The sequence below is a fragment of the Cervus canadensis genome, chromosome 4, assembly GCF_019320065.1.
Source record: "Cervus canadensis isolate Bull #8, Minnesota chromosome 4, ASM1932006v1, whole genome shotgun sequence".
Taxonomy (NCBI): domain Eukaryota; kingdom Metazoa; phylum Chordata; class Mammalia; order Artiodactyla; family Cervidae; genus Cervus; species Cervus canadensis.
Genome location: NC_057389.1, coordinates 73,253,471 through 73,274,672, shown reverse-complemented (window position 1 = coordinate 73,274,672; position 21,202 = coordinate 73,253,471). Strand labels below are relative to the sequence as shown.

Below are 21,202 nucleotides of genomic sequence, written 5' to 3'. Positions count from 1 at the left end.
TGGTAACCCACTCCAGTATTCTTGCCTGGAGAATTCCATGGACAGAGGAGCCTGGTGGGCTACAGTCCATGGGGTCACAAAGAGTCAGACACGACTGAGTGACTAACACACACACACACACACACACACAAGGGTCGCAAAGAGTTAGAAATGACGGAAGTGACTTAGCATGACACACGGTAAGGCATTCCCACTGTGGAAAGAAACGGGTTGTAACACCAAATTTTTCTATCACCCATCCTATTTGCAGTGAGAGAACATTAAGAAACTTTTCTTGTTCTAAGGAGCCTCGTAAAATAATATCATACTCCAACTCTGCATTAGCTCCCTGAATTATAGACCACAAATGTTCAGGCGACAACCAAGCAAGCAGAAGGGGAAAAAAAAAAAGTCATGGAAAACTCCAAAAGTTTAGCTTTGAAAGTAATTAGCAAAAGCCATACACATTTTTAAGGCTGACAGGTACATTTAAGTAATCTATATTCACCTTTTTTCAAGTACTCTAATTGAGAACATTGTAACCTTTCTACTAAAGTAACACCAAGCACCAAAAATATCTTTCAACAATTCAAAGAGGAATATTTCTAACACAAGACCACTTCACTCAACAAAATCAGTTATCAAAGTCCTATCTGGTATGAAAATACAGCTTTTCGTCACCAACACATACACAACTCTTTCTTCTATCATGTTACCAAGCAGGGTTTAAAGGCATTTAGAAAAGTATTACCTCCTTCTTCCTTCCATGTTAGAGTCTTGCTTCACATGCATTCTTCCATACATATTTCTGTGTCCCTATAATACATACTAAAACTAAAGACTAAAAAAATCTGAAACAACATAGGATATAACACCTTTTACTTTGAAATTTTTTTCTCACCAACTTTTTTTCAGATGAACAGATACAATTCTAACAATTTTTTGAGCAGAGAGAATATTCTGTTATATGGATTACCAAAATTTATGCCACAATTTACCCATGAATTAACATTTAGATTTCCAGTTTTCTTGCTCCACTTGATGTCTCAATAAACATCTGTATACATATATTTTTATGCATAGGTATTTTTATTGTAAAGGATAATCTCTCAAAAGATTGCTCAGTGAAAGTATGTTTTTCAGCCTTAATATATATCTACATGACTTTGTAGCAGTTTAGTTCTGCCAGCAATGTTTCACTGTGCTCACTTCCTTGCATCTTCACCAAACTGAAGCCACTGTTTTGACTTTATACTAATTTGATGGATGAACAGTGGTATCACATAGTTTTTTTTTTTTCCTTAAAATTCTTTGAACTCTTAGTGAGGATTAAAATATTTGTGCTTGGTGTGGTTATTTTTCCATTATTTGTTTATCATTTTAAAATTCTCTTTGTATTAGGAGCATTCAATTTTCCCTATATACTATACATATACTTCTTGTCTAGCTGTTCTTTGGATTGTGGTCTCTTGCAATAGAACACTTAAACTTTTTGTTTAGTAAAATATATCTTTCTGGGTTGCCAACACTGTTATGAAAAGATTATCACCACTCTAATGTTGTATAAGGACTTTCTTTTTTTTTTTTTAAGGACTTTCTTTAAGTAAGAATATCTCTGTACTTTGTTCTGATCGTTGAGACCAGTTGGAGAAATTCTGCAATGGTTTTATAAAAAAATTTTTTTAAAGGAGAAATGAATTGGGGCAAGACAGAGCAAGAAAGGATGATAGAACTGACTGTCCCATGAGTTTACATTAAAAAAAAAACAAAACAAAACCTACATTTTAGAAAATGAGGCTCGCAGTGTGGTTAATTCTTCTACCATTACAAAGCCTCATTCTCAGAAAGCACACAATTTAAAAAATGTAATTTGTTGTATCCACTCCATTAGTGTGGATAAAAATTTACATATATGTACACCATTTTTTACTTAAGCATACATTCCAACTGCCTTTACCATTTTATTCTCACCTTTTTTGCATAATGCTTACTCATTAAGTTAAAAAGACTATAGAAAGGAACAACAGGGAACCTGGGAAAATTATGTAATTCTTCCTACATTAACCAAATACAAATACAGAAATTCTCCTATTTAAAATGTCACATACACTGAAATCAACTAAAGTGGCATAACTATTACTTAAAACAATAGCATGCTTAAAAAAAAAGTCACTGCATGATTGTTTATTTAAAATATTATGACTCTGATGTAAATACATATGGGCTTACATAATTTATTATTCATATAAACCCTCAATTAAAATGCTTAATTCTTCATCCACAATGTCTTTTTCCTAATAAGCATAATAATAAATTTTCTATCTCACTGAAAGTGTTTAAATTTAAAGCCTTTTGAATCTTGATTCATGAAGAAATTAAAGATTAACTACATCAAACAACAGTATCATTTCCAATGCTGCCACTGATTTCTCCATGGCAAAACAGTCACATATCGTTACTGCACAATTTATAGGTACAGGTTATTATGTGCACATAAACTCTCTACGCAATAACAGTGTCTTCATCGCAACTTGCTTAACACATTTAAAATTATGAATTTACAAAATCTTTTAACAATATACTTTTAAAAGTATCCTGAGGATATTACAAAATTCATTTTACCAGCCCTTCATTTCTTTGCTTCATTTGACTCTTTAATTTCCAAGATAATAGTTGTCCATATTTTGTTACATAAAAATGTTCTATTAGTGCTCCTATTAACAAAATATATTTAAGCTAAGTAGTATATAGTTGTTGCTTAAACACTTAGTCCCATTTGCCTCCAGTCTCCTTGGTTAAAATCAAGTATTATCAAGTTTTCTATAATTCTGAATCAGAAAAGATATAGCACAAAACAGACAGAAATAGGGTTAGCACATTTAAGTTAAAAGCATTGTGCATTTTTAATATTTTGGTCATACTTTTATAATAAAATAATATATTTTGGCAAAAAATAATAAAATATAAGGTTTAGTTTATTATCTATTAACGGTAGATCTGGCAGGTATTTTACATTTGTAAATACTATCTATTTAATTTGACTTTTCACATTTGTTTCTAAAAACACTGCTGTAAGTTTTTCAGAACTTTGAGACTAAAAGCACCTAAAAACAAGAAATAAAATAAAATTTAAGTAAAATGTATGGTGCCCAAAAATCCTTTGACAAATTTATAAGCTTAAGTGTCTCATATATGCCACCACAGAAACATTATTGCCTGCTAAGTCTAATCTGACTCGATGCAATCTTGGTAATCTTGGAAGTTTTCCTGAAATTTATTTGAAAATTATGATGTGAATTAAAAGAAAAAAAAAGATGAAAAAAACCAGTTGCAAAAAAAAGTTGTTATTCTGGTGGCAGTGCTGTTATGGCACAAAAACAAATGAAAAGACTTGTAGTTTTCTCTTACACACACACACACACACACACACACACACACACACACACACACACACACACTCTTCAAATAAGATGTGTAAGGTATATTACATATATACAGACGCCACACACACACAACTTGGGCTCCAGAGGGAAAACTGATGAAAACTTTACATAAGGAGCCACTTGACTCATTTATCACTAAAGTCCCAATGACAGTGTTAATGGAGATATTCATTATTTTTTGACTCTTGCCCAAATATCACTCTATCATTAATTAAGAGAGGAGTCTGAGATGTGAAAGTTTGGAAAAGGAAGTAAGAACGTGGTGAATTAAGTGATGACTGAGGTGCAACTGCCTTTACATAAAGGGTATTTTTTACTGTGAAACAAAGTCATGCAGAGATGTCTGCAGAAGAACTTATCAACAAAACAAAACTCCTTTAACATTATGATATACTCACTATAACATACTATAAATATGTATTATTACAGCATTACTTACACATTCTACTTTAGGCAATGTAGTCTAATTCTGAATGACCTTGTTAATTTTTAAGGCATCAGTGCATCAAGGGCAAAGCTCCATAAAATAAATATGAAAACAAGAAAGCATTAGCTTATTTGTGGTATAGAGAATGATCACTGTACATCATATGTGTTGGCCACTTCAAGGAATAGGTAATAAATTATACATCTTATTGTTAAATGTTACAGCATAAATTTCACATCATTTTTCAACACTTCATTTAATGGGCTAAACTGATCAGGTAGTATTCTCATTTTCATTGTTCCATCAGCTCCACATGAAAAAATGTGATTTGCAGGCCCCGTCTCAATTTGCATCACTCCGGTTCCAATATTTCTGAAAATGGATTGCCGAGCATGTTCATTGATAAAGGTGTGAAGAAGACTAAAGGTAGAGAGACTCCAAATCTGAAATTACATCAAGGACAAAATAAAAATTGGGGTTGACGATTACCTTAAAAATCCAAGCAAAAGATTTAGGCCTGTCTTTGTGTACAAATAAGGAATTTATACAACAAAAATGGAGAAAAATCTGTGTAGGGCTACAGTTACAACATTTTGATTCTTATATAGAGTGTTGCAATTTTCTAAATCTCTGTGATATTACATTCTTCAAAAGTTAATCCAGTAAGACAAGTAAGTATCTTAAACCCTTCATTAGAGATGAGAAAATTTAGATACATGAAGGTTAGGTATGCAATGCAACAGAAACTTGTAATACTGTAGGAACTACAATGAAGATTTTCTCTCTCAGCAAAGATTCTGTGCGTAGCTGTATAAGTAGGGTAATTTTTTCTCCATAACGCACAGTATCCACCAGGGGATCAGAACCACTGAAAAGAGGAAAGTGCCAAAAACCTAGAGGTCTTCAGATCAGGTAAAACTATATTCCAGTGGCAAGATAAATTATTACAATTTTCTGATGTTTTGACATCTCATTTAAGAAAATATTTCTTTCTTTTCCTGGAGAAATTTATTAATTCACACTATTCTAGACATGAGTGTTAAAACTCTAACTCCTGAATACAACCTGGTATATTATGAAATCTTTTAACTTGATTAAATAATCAAACTCAGAATGAAAATACATACTAAAGAATTAATCTAACATCTAGCACAACTTATTCTAAACTGAGCAAAGTTCAAATAAGAAACTAGCTTCAAACAAACAAACAAGAATTTTGTATGATAACTGGTATATATATTTGATTTTAAGAAACACCTTTTTGAAATTCTACAATTCTAGTTAATTTTTTCTGGCTGAGAATTATGAAAACAGTATGTAAGTCCTAACAAAGTAACATAGTCCAACTTATTTGTACTAAATAGTCTCACTAGCATTTAAATGAATGGATTCTAATAAACTAGACTCCCCCAGTGAGTTACTGACCATTAGAATAACCTGTTGACTAGTCTTACCCCTACAGATCCTTCAAAGTGAAGACAGGGAACCCTTCATCAAAACCACTATATCCATGCTATAAAAATGCACACTCCTGAGCCTTGGACTTACCAACTGGGTATTATGGGGATGCAATCTAGCAACAGTATTTCTGGAGCGGGATTCATTTTTAACAAGGTGCTTAACATTTTTAAAAAGCTGCTTAACATTCAAACTTCTAAGTTTGAAACAGTAAAGTCTGAAACAGTGGAGTTTCAGAAAGACTGTTTATAAGCAGAGCTTATCCAGGTACATTAGAATTCTTTACCCATCAGAATTCTGTAATCAGGCACTAAGTGGTTGGCTGCTGATACTATGAATGACAAAATGGGGAGAAATCTGGGATAAGGGAAAATGTCAGTATATTTCACAGCACCTGAAACTGAATTCAGTAACTCTGAACATGGAGTCAAGACTAATGTCTGAAATATGTTCATATCCATATCCACAGAAAATCTAGTTTGTTTGCATGCATTAGTTAAGCACATTTGAAAACAACAGGAAAACGGGCAATTTTCAAGTTAAATGTTATTTTATTTTATTTATTAAAAGATTTATTAAATAGCAATTAACCTTGTGGACTACAAAGGAGTCAATATTTCTATTATTTAAAGAGACAGGTGTCTTCAATATGATTAAAGATCCAAGATTTCCAAAAATTTCCTTTCACATTGGAGATACTGTGGCATTACTATAATTACCTTTATGTTGCCTTCAGCAGATCCTGTAACAAAGTACTCCTCAGTAGGATCAATAGCGATGGCTTTAACAGGAGAATCATGGCTCTGGAAAAGTTGCCTTTGCTGTCGTTGCCGAAGGTCAAATACACACGTATAACCTTTTCTGCCACCTGATATTAGTAGCTGATGTTTTGGAGCATATGCCAAAACAGTGGCTCCACTATCATGACATGCAAAAGCTGAAAATTAAATAAAAATAAAAACTATGCAACAGCGTAAGAAACATACTCCCGGCTTTTGGCCAAGGTGGAATGCTAGACTCGATTTACTCTCCTGCCTAAAACAATGAAAATATAAAATGACACATAACAAACAACGGTGTGAGACATTGGAAACTAAGCACTGAAGAAGAATGACCTCTGAGAAATGAGAAACAAACTAGGAGAGCCACACTACTGACCCAGCTTACAGCTTGGGATTTGCTGGCCAAGCATAAGAAAGGGGAATCCAGGTTGATTTGTGTTCCTGTTTTTACCAGCCAGAGTGGGGGGAAAACCTTTTAATTCAGAAGGCATTGTACAGAGTACTGAGAAGGGCACTGACTCAAACGGGGGTGTGCACATGTGTGTGCAAAACTTGCCCTGTACCAAATGTGGTTTTGATTCTGTTTAACACAATTCCCATCTCCACCCTCAACAAATCTGTTTCCAAGTAACTCAGTCCCAGAGAAAACCTCAAAAATATTTAAACAATACAAAAATAATAGTACCTAAACTTTATAAAATTCACAATATATCTAATAAAAAATGACCAGGCATGCAAAGAAGCACGCATAAATACAAGAAAATCCATCAACTGAAACTAACCCAGAAATAACATAGATGACAGAAATACTAAATAAGGAAACTAAAAACCAATATAAGTGTATTCCCCAAGTCCTGGATTTTGTCTGGATTTAAATGTATACCACCTTAGGCGAATTATTTAACCTAAGTCTCAGTTTCATGATTTGTAAAAGAGACGTCAACACCATCTGCCTAACAGTTAAGTATGAGGATGAAAATAATTAATATATTCAAAGCATATGCATTACCTGGCAAATACTAAGTACTCAACAATGTTATTAGTATTGTAAGAATCTAGATAAAACTAATCATAAGAGGTTTTTTTTTTTAAACTTTTCCAGCACTTTGAGATATAAACTTGCATAGAATAAAATGCACAAATTCTAAGTGTTCACCCTTGATGAGTTTTGGCAAATGGATACCTTTGTGTAAGCATTAACAAAGAATGTGTTCATCATTCCAAAAAGCACCCTCAGGTCTTTCCTTTTCCCTCAAAAGCAATCATAATTCTGATTTCTATCCAATTAGTTTCGCCAGTTCTTGAACTTCATATAAATGGAATTTTATAGTATATACTCTTTTGTTCCTGCTTCTTTTCCTTTCAACATACATTTTAGGTGTTAACCTATGTTGTTCCATGTATCAGTGGGTCATGTATTTCAGTTCTGAATAGTATTCTATTACATAAATATACCATGTTATCCTGTTGGACATTTGTGTTATTTCCAGTTTTTGGCTATTATAAATAAAGCTGCTAATAATATTCCTATACCAGTTTATTTGTGGACATGTGTTTTCATTTTTTGTGTAAAAATATATACTGCTAGGTCATGTTAGGTGCATGTGTAATTTTATTAAGAAATTGCTAAACAGTTTTCCAAAGAAGTTGTACTATCTCATACTTCTATCAGCAAACCATGAAGGTTCCAGTTTTTCCATATCCTCACCAACACGTGGTATTCTAGAATCTTTAATTTTGGCCATTTGAGTGTGCAAAATAGTATGATAAATTATGGTGACTTTAGTTTGCATTTCCCTGATGACTACAGATATTGAGCATCTTCCATATGGTTATTTGCTCTTCAGATATTGAGCAAAAGCATAACTTTTGGAAGTTATGGAATATATCATTTCTTTACTGGATTGTGTTTTTGTTGTTGTATCTAAATCTCATCACCAAACCCAAGGTCACCTAGATTTTCTCCTATATTTCCTTCTAGAAGTTTTACAGTTTTGTTTTTACCTATAGGCCTATGATTCATTTTGAGCAAATTTTTGTGAAAGGGGTAAGATTTGTACCCATGTTCATTATTCTACATGAAAGCACCCAAATGTTATAGCACTTTTTGTTGAAAAGCCTATGTGTTTCCATTAAATTACCTTTATGCCATTATTAATGATGAGTCTACTAATTATGTGCAGGTCTATTTCTAGGCTCCCTAATGTGTCTATTCTTAAGCCAGTACCACAATGGCTTGATTATTGTAGCTTTATAGTGATTTCTGAAATCAGGCAATATGAATACTCCAAGTTTCCAAGTATTCTAGGTCTGTTGTCCCTCTACATAAACTTTAGAACCAGTTTGTTGACACGTACAAAATAGACTGCTGGGGGCTTAATTAGAATTGCACTGAATCAATAAAGTTGGGAGGAAGTAACAACAATATCAAGTTTTACAGTTTGTGAACACAGACTATCTCTCCATTATTTAGGTCTTTTATTTTTTTACCTTTTTTTGTAGCTTTTCCCAACAGATGCTATACATAGATTTATGCTTCAGAATTACATTATTTTGGGTGCTATTTTAAATGGTGATTTTTTTTTTTAAATTTCAACTTCCAATTGTTCATTGTTGTTGTAAAGGAAAGCAACTGATTTTAGTATACTGATCTGGCATCCTGTGAATCTGCTATACCTGTACATTAGTTCCAGAAGTTTTTTTCCCCCTATACTTTTTGGAGTTTTCTACACCAACATATAATATGTGAATAGACACAGTTTTATTTCTTCCCTTCCAATATGTATACCTTTTATTTCCTCTTCTTGTCTTATTGCTTTAGTTGTAACTTCAAGCATGAAGTTGAGTATCGGTGGTGTGAGAGGATATAATACTATAACTGATATTCACAATGATGACCTATGGTTAATACATTCAAAGTAAAAACAATTTTTATATTATCTATGTTCCACTGTCCTTCATTAAAGTACACTGAAGAGTTAATTACACACAGTAAACTTTTCTGCTTTCATACTTTGCTACCATGAGCAAAATAAATCTCACAAACCACTAAATGTGTCATTTAAAAAAATTCAATTAAAAATCACTTTTATAAAATGCTTTCAAAACTTACCATGGACTAAACTATTGGCAGGTGCTACAAGAGTGTCCCACAAACATATGTTTCTGGAAAGAAAAAAAGATTACTTCTTAAGTGACATAAAAAGTTGACAACAGAATAAAAATGTTTCACATTATATAATGATAAAGGGATCAATACAAAAGGAAAATTATACATGTGAACATATACACACCCAGTAGAGGAGCAGCTATATAAAGTAAACAATAATAAAAAATACATAAGGGAAGAAATTGATAATAACACAGTAACAGTATGGGACTTTAACACCCCACTGACATCAATGAACAAATAATCCAGAAAGAAAGTCAGTAAGGCAACAGTGGTGTGGAATGACAATAGATCAGTTGAACTTAAATGGTATGTATAAGATATTACATCCAAAAACAGCAGAATGCACATTCTTTTCAGGCACACATGGAATGTTCTCTAGAATACGTCACATTCTAGGTCACAAAACAAGTGCCAACAAATTTAAGAGAATAGAAATTGTATCAAGCATTTTTTTTTTTTAACCAATCACAAAGGTACAAAGCTACAAATAAACTCCATAGAGAAAAATAGGAAAGACAAACAAACATGCAGACCAAGCAACATGCTACTAAAAATGCAATGGGTCAATAACAAAATCAAAGTGTAAACCAGAAAAGACCTTGAGACAAATGAAAATGGAAACATAATTTCCCAAAATCTATGGAATGCAGAAAGCAATTCTGAGAGGGAAGTTCACAGCAATACAGGCATTCTCAAATAAACAACCCAACCTACCATCTACTTTTTCTTTTAGAAAAAGAACAAACAAAGCCCAAAGTCAGTAGAAGGAAGGAACTTTACCCAAGATTAGAGAGGAAATAAAATAGAGATTAAAAAATCCAATAGAAACAATCGATGAAAACAAGGGCTGATTTTCTGAAAAGAAAACAAAATCAACAAACTTATTCAGGTTCATCAAGAAGATGACAGAGGACCCAAATAAACAATACAAGAAATGAAAGAGGAGAAATAACAACTGATACCACAGAGATACAAAGAATCATAATACTATGAACAGTTATATGCCCACAGGCTGAAAACCTATAAGAAATGGACCAGTTTCTAGAAATATACAGCCTGCCAAGAATCAATCAAGAAGAAACAAAATTTAAACAGACTGATCACTAGAACTGAAAATCAATCTGGAAGGGGAAACAAAAACAGCTTGCAGGTAACTGAGCGCCCAGGACCAGACATGGGAATTCTACTAAATATATGAAGAGCTAATACTCATCCTTCTTAAACTACTCCAAAAAATTGAAGAGGAGGGAACACTCCCAAATTCATTCTACAAGGCCACCATCACCCTGATTATCTTGATACCAAAACCAGACAAAACACTTTTATAAAAAAAAATTACAGGCCAATATCTTTGATAACTATAGATACAAAAATCCTCAACAAAATATATTAACAAACCAAATTCAGCATGATCAAGCTGAATTAATTCTAAGGTCAGAAGGATGGTTAGACATTTGCAAATCAAAACATATAATACATCACATAAACAAGAAGAAAGATAAATATCAGATGATTATCTCAAAAGACACAGAAACTCTCTATTGAGTTGCCCATTCATGATAAAACCTTTCATCAAAGTGTGTAAAGAGGAAACAGTTCTTAACATAATTAAAGGCCACTTAAGACAAATTCACAACCAACATCATACTCAACAGTGAAAAGCTGGAAGCCTGCCACTAAATTCAGAAACAAGACACAGATGTTCATTCTCTCCACTTTTATTTAACATGTTACTGGAAAGCCCAGCTATAGCAAACAAGAAAAAGAAATCAAAGGTATCCAAACTGGAAGGGAAAAGGGAAAACTGCCACTATTTGCAGATGACATGATACTTTATATAGAAAACCCTAAAATCTTCACTCCCCCAAATTTATAACTAAAAAATAAATTCAGCAAGGTTGTAGGATATAAGATTATATATAAAAAATATGCTACACTTTCATATACTACTAATGAAATATCAGAAAAAGAAGGTAAAACACAACCCTACTTAAGATCACATCAATAAGAATAAATATTTAGGAATAAACATAACCAAGGAGGTGAAAGACCTATACTCTGAAAACTATACACCACTGATGAAGGAAACTGAAGATGATACAAAGAAATGGTAAGATATCCTGTGCTCTTGAATTGGAAGAATTAATATTGTTAAAATGACCACACTACCCAAAGCAATCTACAGATTTAATGCAAACCCTATCAAAATATTCATGACATTTCCCACAGAGCTAGAACAAAATAACTACAAAAGACCCTGAGTTGTCAGAGTAATCTTTAGATATTAGATTAGAGCTGGAGGAATCACAGGCCCTGACTTCAGACTACATCACAAAGCTACAGTCATCAAAATAGTGTGATACTGGGTTCCCAACTCACTGTGGCAAGCCACTGTTGACCTACACCTCACAGGAGACCCTCCAACACTAGCAGGATCCTCACCCTTTGGTCCACAAGCATGTATAATTAAATTCACATAGTTTTAAATCCCTCTACTGAAAGAGGTGTCCAGATATAGAAGACTTATCTAGTAGTCAAAAACCTCAGGGAATATGAAGAGTGGCCTGGAAATCACTTGCTCTGTAGGAAAGCCAGCTGCTATGTCATAAGGTCACTCAAGCAGCCCTTCAGAGAGACTCAAGTGGCAAGAAGCTGAGGTCTCCTTACAAGAGTCAGGGAAAAAGTTCTTGCCAACAGCCCTGTGAATAAGCAACCTTGGAAGAAGACTTGCCGGCTCCAGTCAAGCTTTCAGATCATTACAGCCCCACTGACATCTTCACTGCAGCTTTAAGGAAAAGCCACTCCACTAAGCCATTCCCAAATTCCTGTTCCACAGAGACTGTGAAACAATAAAACTGCGTTTGCAAATATCTTTTCCCATTATGTGGCTTGTGTTTTCTTTCATTTTAAGATGTATTTTCTTTTTTAATAAACTGAAGTTCTTAATGTAAAAAACAAAAACAAAAAACAAACCAGTGTGGTACTGACAAAAACTGACACATAGGTCAATGGAACAGAATAGAGACCCCAGAAATAAACCCAAGACTTATGGTCAATTAATCTATGACAGAGAAGTTAAGAATATACAATGGAGGAAAGACAGTCTTTTCAACAAGTGGTGGTGGAAAAACTGGGCAGCAACGTGTAAAATAATGAGATTAGAACATTCCTCTTTACCATATACAAAAATAAACTCAAGATTGTTTAAAGTCCTAAATGGAAGAACAGAAAATCATAAAACTTCTAGAAGAGAATACAGGCAGTACACTCTTTTACATAAATCATAGCTATATTTTCTTGGATCAGTCTTCTTAGGCAAAAAAGAAATAAAAATAAACCAATGGGACCTAATTAAACATAAAGTGTTTGCAGAGCAAAGAAAATCATCCACAAAATGAAAAGATAATCTACTGAATGGGAGAAAAAGCAAATGACGTGACTGACAAGGAGTTAACACTTAAAATAGATACACAGTTCATACAGCTCAATATAAAAAAAAAATCTAATTAAAAAAAAGGGGCAGAACAGGACTTTACTGGTGGCTTAGTGTCTAAGATTCTGCGCTCCCAATGCAGGGGGCACAAGTTCAATCTCTGGTTGGGAACTGAGATCCTGCATGCAGCACAGTACAGCCAAAAAAACAAACAAAACCAAAACACAAAGCCACCAAAACAAACAAACAAAAAAACCCCAAACATCAATCACAGCTGGGTATCTTAACTGGTTTCTGATTCAACCTGCTAAAAAAAAAAATGGACAGAGTAACTCAATGGACCATTTCCCAAAGAAGACATATAGATGCCTAAGAGGCATATGAAAAGATGCTCAATATCACTAATTATTAGAGAAATGCAGATCAAAACAACAAGGAGCAATCACCTCACACCTGTTAACAGTGGTTATCAAAAAGTCTCCAACAAAAAAATGAGGGGCTTCCTTGGTGGTCTAGTGGTTAGGAATCTGCCTGCCAATGCAGAGGACTTGGGTTTGATTCCTGGTACAGGAGGGTCCCACATGCTCTGGGGCAATTGATCCTGTGTGCCACAACTACTTACCCCAGACACCTAAAGACCATTTCTGCAATAAAAGAAGCCATAACAAAGAGAAGCTCGTGCACTGCCAACTAAAGAACAGACCCTGCCCACTCCAACTAGAGAAAGCCCATGAACAGCAACCAAGACCCAGCACAGTCAAAAAGTACATAAATCTAAAAAAAAAAAAAAAAAATGTCAGAGAGGACGTAGAGGAAAGGGAAGCCTTGCACACTGTGGGTGAAAATGTAACTGGTATATCCACTATGGAAAACAGTATGGAGGTTCCTCAAAAAGTTAAAAATAGAACTACCATATGAGCCACCAATTTCACTCATGGATATATATCTAGAAAAAAATGAAAATACTCTTTTGAAAAGATACATGCACCCCAACTTTCACAGCAGCATTTTATAATAGCCAAGACATGGAAGCAACCCAAGTGCCCATCAACAGAACACTGGATTAAGAAGATGTGAGACACACATACACAATATTACTCAGCCATAAAAAAGAATGAAATACTGCCATTTGCAGCAGTGTGGATGGACCTAGAGACTATCATGCTCAGTAAAGTAAGTCAGACAGAAAAAGACAAATAGTATATGATATCATATAACACGCAATCTAAAAAATAATACAAATAGTCATGACTATGTATACAAAACAGAAACAGACTCACAGATATAGAAAACAAACTTGTTACCAAAGAGAAGATGGGGGAGTGACAAATTAGGAATATGGAATTAATAGATACAAACAAACAAAAAAATAGATACAAACTACCATATATATTATAAAATAGATAAGAAACAAGGATACACTGTATATAGCACAGGGAATTATAACAATTATCTTGTAAAAACCTATGATGAAGTATAATCTGCAAAAATACTGAATAATGATACATATGCCTCCAACTAACATAATGTTGTAAATCAAGTATACTTCAATTAAAAAAACAGTATGTCTCATTCTAGCTCATCTGAATCTCACTCACACAGAAAGTTCTTAAATTTATAAGGCACCAAATACAAGTAACCAATACATTTATATATGATTAATTTTTAGACAAAAATTTAAAAGACAAAGAGCTTCCAAAATGAAAAACTTCAGATTAACATGTAATTACAAGGAATACTATATGAAGTCTAAATATAGAAACTATTTTTTGTATTCATTGATTTTCTAATCTAAACAGTTCGACTGACATAAAGAATAGGACACAAGGAATCTTCTTGAGCAAAAAGAAAACTTATTCCTACTATGAAAGGGAACAGCTTCTACTCCATTCTGTGAGTTACAAAGAAGGCATGAATATATAATAAGAATTTCTATGAAAGATGGGTTGAAAACTCCATATTCCTAAAATTCCCACTTAGAGTGCAAAGAGAGGTCTCAGGACAAATATAAAAAGCTCAGCAACTTCAGAAGGCCTTAATCTCAAACTCAGCTGTATGAGGGTTAAGTCAAAAGTGTGCATGGACATGGAAAAACAAGAAGATTTTTTTTCCCCCCACATTTAAGCTTTTTGGGAGATGGGGACAGCGTGCCACTTAGTAGTTACTATACAACTAACATGTCTTTTGGAATTTCTTGTGTTCTGATTATGAAACTGATAATATCGGTCACAGCGTGGCCAATAAACAATACTTTTTTTTTCCCTCAAGCTTTCTTAACACATAGAAAATAATATGGAGAAAAACTCTTAGCAAAATCAAATTCTTTTCTCCTACACTGAAGTGTTAACATTATAACAGAATGCCAAAAATCCAGAAGGAATGGATTTTGTGTTTTATGTCTCCAGAATTTCCTTAGCTTTACAATTAAAACACTAAAAGTGCTCTAAGAAACAAGTCTCTGTAATAAAAATATTTAAAGGTGTAAGTGTGAAAACACTGAGATATAAGGACATCAAGCAATTTAAAAATAAAGCTTAGCTACATACACCACAAATTTCAATTTCAGTTACAATCTCTTACCTATTGTCAGTTGAAAGACCAGCTGTGGCTATTAGAGAGGAGGAACTAACGAAGACAAAATCATTGGCTGTTTTGTTATGACACTGCCAAGTCTGGAATGGTTATAAACAACAAACGTTATTGCTATCACAAACAACTTTATAAGCAGGTAGATGCATTAATCAAAAAGTGATCTGTAATTTGTGGCTCACTTAATCCTTGTGTTCTTTCCCCTACAAACTTCAGAAACGTTTTAAGAGTAATACAGAGAACTCTCATATACCCCTTACCCCAGTTCACCAAGGTTCCCCATTTTGGCACATTTGTAAATTTGCCACTCCTCTCTCTCTTCTCCACCCCCCCCCCCCCCCCGCCTCCACCTCCTCTCTCTCTCTCACACACACACACACACACACACACACACACTTTTCCTGAGCTACTTAAATAAGATGCATACATTATGAGCCTTTACGAGGCCCTCTGCCTTTTTTGTTCAACCAAAAGTTCAAGGGGAAACAAAGAGGTTAAGTTCACATATTTTTCTTAGAAAATTTGTGAAAATATTTGTCTTAGAAGACAAAAACTAGAATTTCAGATGATCTCAGACTGAATTATATATTTTCAGAAATACACTTTTAAATAGTCTTTTAAATATGTTAAATAAAAACATAATACTAATAGTCAACAAATTAGAAAATTGACAATATTTCTCAATATTCCATCAAATAATAACAAACTATTATGAGAGATTTAGTCAATTCTAAAGGTTTCCAAGTTATTTCTGTTCAGACATTTCTCCTCAACAAAAAAATGAATTTTTAAAACATGTCAAAATCATCACATAAAAAAATTTTCCTTTCAGTCACTTCCCATTGCCCCCAACCACCACTGCAGCTGGGCTAGATGATATGTCTTTAAAACAAAATCTACTTTAATATCCAAAAGCAAATATTGTTCATTTTAAAACGAATTTGTCTTTTTGGAAGTTAAAAAAAAAAAAAAGGGTAGTCCCTTTAGGAACATAAACTTGTACAGTTCACCCTTGAACAACATGGTTTGAACTATACGGGTTTAAACTACATGGGTCCACTTATACACAGATTTTTTTTGTTTTTTTCAATAAATACATTCTAGAGTACTACATGATCCAAGGTTGGTTGAATCTGTAGATGTAGGACCATGGATATGAAAGGCTGCCTGCAAAGTTATATTCAGATTTTCAACTTGAGGGGGGAGGGTGTCCAGTGCCCCTAATCCCTGTGTTGTTCAAAGGCCACCTGTACATTTGATCTGCTGGCTGAATGAAAATATGAGGAAAAAATAGTTTCAAAGTACCCTCACCAACACTCCCTTGCTTGCTTTCACTTAGATCAGTACTTTCTTCTAGCACTTAACCTAGGGTGAACTACCAGAATCAACCCATATTCTTAATTTTTTTCTTGATAGATATTGCTTAGTCCTACAAAGCGCTTCACTGAAGAATCTATTAAATGTAAATTCACAGTTCTGTGTGGTTGTGGAAGGTTCATTAAGTTTTTGTGGTCCTGAATAGAGATATTATCAATTTTTTTAAAGAGATGGGCAAGAAAACAGCACCAGCTATAGGATATCTTTTCTGCTTTGTTCCTAAGGTGTAAATTTACTGCAGAAAAACAACTAGATGCACTAGTCTGTTTATCATCCTTTTTAGGTATCATAGCCAACTGCAGTTTAGAGAGGCTAGAAAGGTATTTGAGTAACCTATGGTTGCATGGGTCTCCAGAGGTACCATGTTGGTTCTATACAGGTTTCTTTTCTTTTTTAAAAATGTATCCCTTGACTAATTATTACATTTTAAATCAATTTTACTACTTTGGTCTTTATCAAGCGACTGATCCACTACTCTTATTATTTATTTATATTTTCTGGTGAGTTTTTTTAACTTTTCTATTTTTTTTTCTTTCAGTTTGAAGAAATGATTAACATGCAGCACTCTGTAAGTTTAAGGAGTACAGCATAATGTTCTGTCTTACATACATCATGAAATGACTACCACAATAAGTTTAGCAATATCACCACCTCACAGATATAAAAGAAAAATAAAAAATACTTTTCCTTTGATGAGAACTCAGAATTTACTCACTTGGCAACTTTCATATATAACATATAACAATACTGACGATGTTAATCATGTTGTACACAACATCCCTAGTACTAACTTATAACTCCAAGTCTGTACCTTTTGAACTGCCTCCATCCAATCTCCCCTGCCTCTAGCAACCATATATCTGATTTCTCCTTGCCATCAGAACCAGGCACTTTACAGGTTTATTTTCCAAGTTACTGGAGACTAAGGATTTTTATACCTCACAGAGTAATTTTAACATAATACAGACAGAAACTTGCAGTAGTATGACTGAATACATAGGACTAGACAGACTTTACATTTTGGCTTTGATACTTAAGTATATATTCTTGATTTCTTTAAAATAAAAATTAAAAAAATTTAAAGGTAGGAAATCTTGGCTTACCAGGTATGGCTTAGGTATACTTCCAGTAACTGGACAACATTTCCAGTTTGTTTGATACAAACTTAAATATCCATCAGCGTCAACTATTCCAAACTTAAGAGAAAAAAAAGTTTAGCATTGAGTACAAATAAAAGGCACATATTTACCTTTACCCTCACTGTGAATCTCGTATTGTAAATCTTAAAACATTTGAGTCATAAATTGTTTGACTTCTCATTTCACCTATGCATGGATCTAGTCCAGATAAACATTTAGCTACTGCTTTAAAAAATTCCAGGGCAAAAAAAAAAAAAAAAAAAAAAATTCCAGGGCAGAGAAAAGTAAACTAACATCAGACCCCCAATTTATTATAGTAACCAATAGCTTAGTCTGTATATTCTCTGTAGGTACTCCAAAAATGGGATACTGGATTTACACATTAAGCCATGTGACAAAATTTTAGTACATACAAGATAAAACACGGTTCATTTTGAAAAAGATTCCCAGAGATATACAATAAGGAAAACATGGTAAACAACGGTAGAAAGTAAAATGAAATAAAATTTATTATACTAAAAGAATTCTTGATGGAAACTCAGAGCATTTTGATTGGAAAGATGATAAAATAATACAGGAAGGGAGTATTAAGATACAGATCTTAAATGTCTAATTTCGACTCCTGCCTTCTCCCATCTACAGATATAACAATCACTAATAATCGGATGTGTTTTCATTCAGATTTATTCTGTGAATATTCAAACACTTGTACATGTAAGATTTTTAAAATGAAATTAAGATAATAATATACAGTTCTACAATTATATTTTTTACTTATTATAGCCATTTTTCCACATTGGTACATATAAATTTACCTCTTTCTTGTGCTGTGTAGTATTGCACTGTATAGTTGTATTGTAATTTTTTTAGAAGCTTTTCTCTACAGAATTTCCCTTTTTTTCCTATAATAAAAATGCTGCTTTGAACATTCTTGCATATATACCTCTGAGTATTTATATAGGACAGACATCCAAAAAGAAAAAAAATCTGTCAAAGGGCATCATTTAAAATTGGAAAGTGAAGCCAAAATTAAATCCTAAGTGACAATATCAATTTACACACCCATTTTTCCTTACACATTAGTCAACACTGCATACTACAAAATTTTACTATTTGTCAATTAACAGAAAAGTCTCATTTTAATGTTCATTTCTTCAATTAGTGAGGGTTATTGATCATAAATAGGGTTTTGTTTTTTGGTCAACTGTTCACATTCTTTGTTGCCTTTTTCATTGTCTTTTTACAAAATTGATTGACAGGGCTAACAGTAGGAACATTAACCCATTGTGTACTATATTTTTTACAGCTATTTTTCCAGGGTTCATCCTTTCTGTGGTTTATTCTATGTTTTCTGGAGTAAGTTTAGGTACGTTTTTCAGAAAGGGTATATGGAATGTGCTCATTCTCTGCATAGTTAAAAATGTGTATATTTTACCATTAAATTTGCATGAGTTTGGACAGATATTGGCCCTATTCCTTATCCATCAGAATTCTGTGAATACTGTTTTACTGTCTATTCGTAACCTCTATTTTTGAGGAGGCAAATGTCATTATTTTAGATAGGAAGGTGGAGTGGTTGTAGGTAAACATTTCTACCCCTACTCCTTCCACAAGCTCTCTTTATCCTTCAATTAAAAAAACAAAAAACAAAAAAAAAAAAAACAAAAAACAAAAATCAAATAATCAGGCTGTGCTGAGGCATGTGTTGCTTCTCATTACTTCTGGTCTAGTATTTGGTAGGCTCTTCTTTTTCTAAAAATCCATTTTTTGCTGTGGGGAAATATTTATTTTATTATTCCTTTTAATACAATGTTTCCTCTTTAAATCACTTTACTTTTTCTTCTTCTGCTTTACCTTTTAAAGGTCTTCTATGCATTTTCCTGGATCTTTGTCTCAATTTACTTCTTGGGTTTTTTCATGATGGGATAAATTCCTAATTTGTACTTCCTGGTCACAAATTTGATTTTCAAATAATTCCATTCTGCTATTCAGTCCTTGTCATCAGTAGTTCCTCTACTCTCCTAATTTTGGGGAATCACATGTTTTTAATTTCTAAAACTTCCTTACTGTTCTACTGCCTTTAGTTCATAGAATCCTGTTCTTGTTTTACAGCGTAAGATCTTCCTGAATCTGAGGAATTATTCTTCACAGGTCATTTTTTTCCCTGCTAAATGCTCCCTTTTCTCTCCTGGTCTTTCTGCAATGTCCAATGACTTCTGACAAAATGATCAGCATTATTGTGAAGTAGTGTGAGCTATCTGTTCCATTTACTCCAGCAGCCTTCCCTACTAAGGGAGATAGCATGCTAGTACCATCATGGCAAAGGTGAATTAACAGTAAGCTGACTAGAATGGCTGCTATTCAAAAGTCTACAAGCAATAAATGCTGGAGAGGGTGTGGAGAAAAGGGAACCCTCTTACACTGTTGATGGGAATGCAAACTAGTACAGCCACTATGGAGAGCAGTGTGGAGATTTCTTAAAAAACTGGAAATAGAACTGCCATATGACCCAGCAATCCCACTTCTGGGCATGCACACCAAGGAAACCAGATCTGAAAGAGACACGTGCACCCCAATGTTCATCGCAGCACTGTTTATAATAACCAGGACATGGAAGCGACCTAGATGCCCATCAGCAGACGAATGGATAAGGAAGCTGTGGGACATATACACCATGGAATATTACTCAGCCATTAAAAAGAATACATTTGAATCAGTTCTAATGAGATGGATGAAACTGGAGCCCACTATACAGAGTGAAGTAAGCCAGAAAGATAAAGATCAATACAGTATACTAATGCATATATATGGAATTTAAAAAGATGGTAACAATAACCCTATATGCAAAACAGAAAAAGAGACACAGATGTACAGAACAGACTTTTAGGCTCTGTGGGAGAAGGCGAGGGTGGGATGTTCAGAGAGAACAGCATTGAAACAAGTATACTATCAAGGGTGAAACAGATTGCCAGCCGAGGTTGGATGCATGAGACAAGTGCTCAGGGCTGGTGCACTGGGAAGACCCAGAGGGATGGGATGGAGAGGGAGGCGGGAGCGGGGATCAGGATGTGGAACACATGTAAATCCATGGCTGATTCATGTCAATGTATGGCAAAACCCACTACAATATTGTAAAGTAATTTAATAAAATTTAAATAAATGGAATAAACTAATAAAAATAAATGGAAAAAAAAATAAAGTATTAATTGATTCCAAAAAAAAAAAACACAGTAAGCTGACTGCCTGTTAAAGATACCTGGGCAGATAATAAAGAAGAGTTTGTTGTGCCTTTAAAAAGCCTATATAGGAGCCTATTGTGTTAGTCACTCAGTTGTGTCCCTCTTTACAACCCCATGGATGGTAGCCCGCCAGGCTCTTCTTTCCATGAAATGCTCTAGGCAAG

The 21,202-nt window shown here is 33.8% G+C and overlaps 1 protein-coding gene across 2 annotated transcripts in view; it reads right to left on the bottom strand.

Annotated features, from left to right (window-relative positions):
* Nucleotides 1-1,214: 1,214 nt before the first annotated feature.
* DMXL1 (Dmx like 1) overlaps nt 1,215-21,202 on the bottom strand; it is a 124,898-nt gene continuing 104,910 nt past the window's right edge. For both annotated transcript variants that reach the window (XM_043465862.1, XM_043465863.1), the window contains 5 exons: nt 17,764-17,856; nt 15,275-15,366; nt 9,202-9,254; nt 6,027-6,244; nt 1,215-4,292 (listed from right to left, as the gene is read on the bottom strand). In XM_043465862.1, coding sequence (XP_043321797.1) covers nt 4,068-4,292; nt 6,027-6,244; nt 9,202-9,254; nt 15,275-15,366; nt 17,764-17,856 — 681 coding nt within the window. In that variant the 3' untranslated portion in view covers nt 1,215-4,067. The remainder of the gene's footprint in view (nt 4,293-6,026; nt 6,245-9,201; nt 9,255-15,274; nt 15,367-17,763; nt 17,857-21,202) is intronic.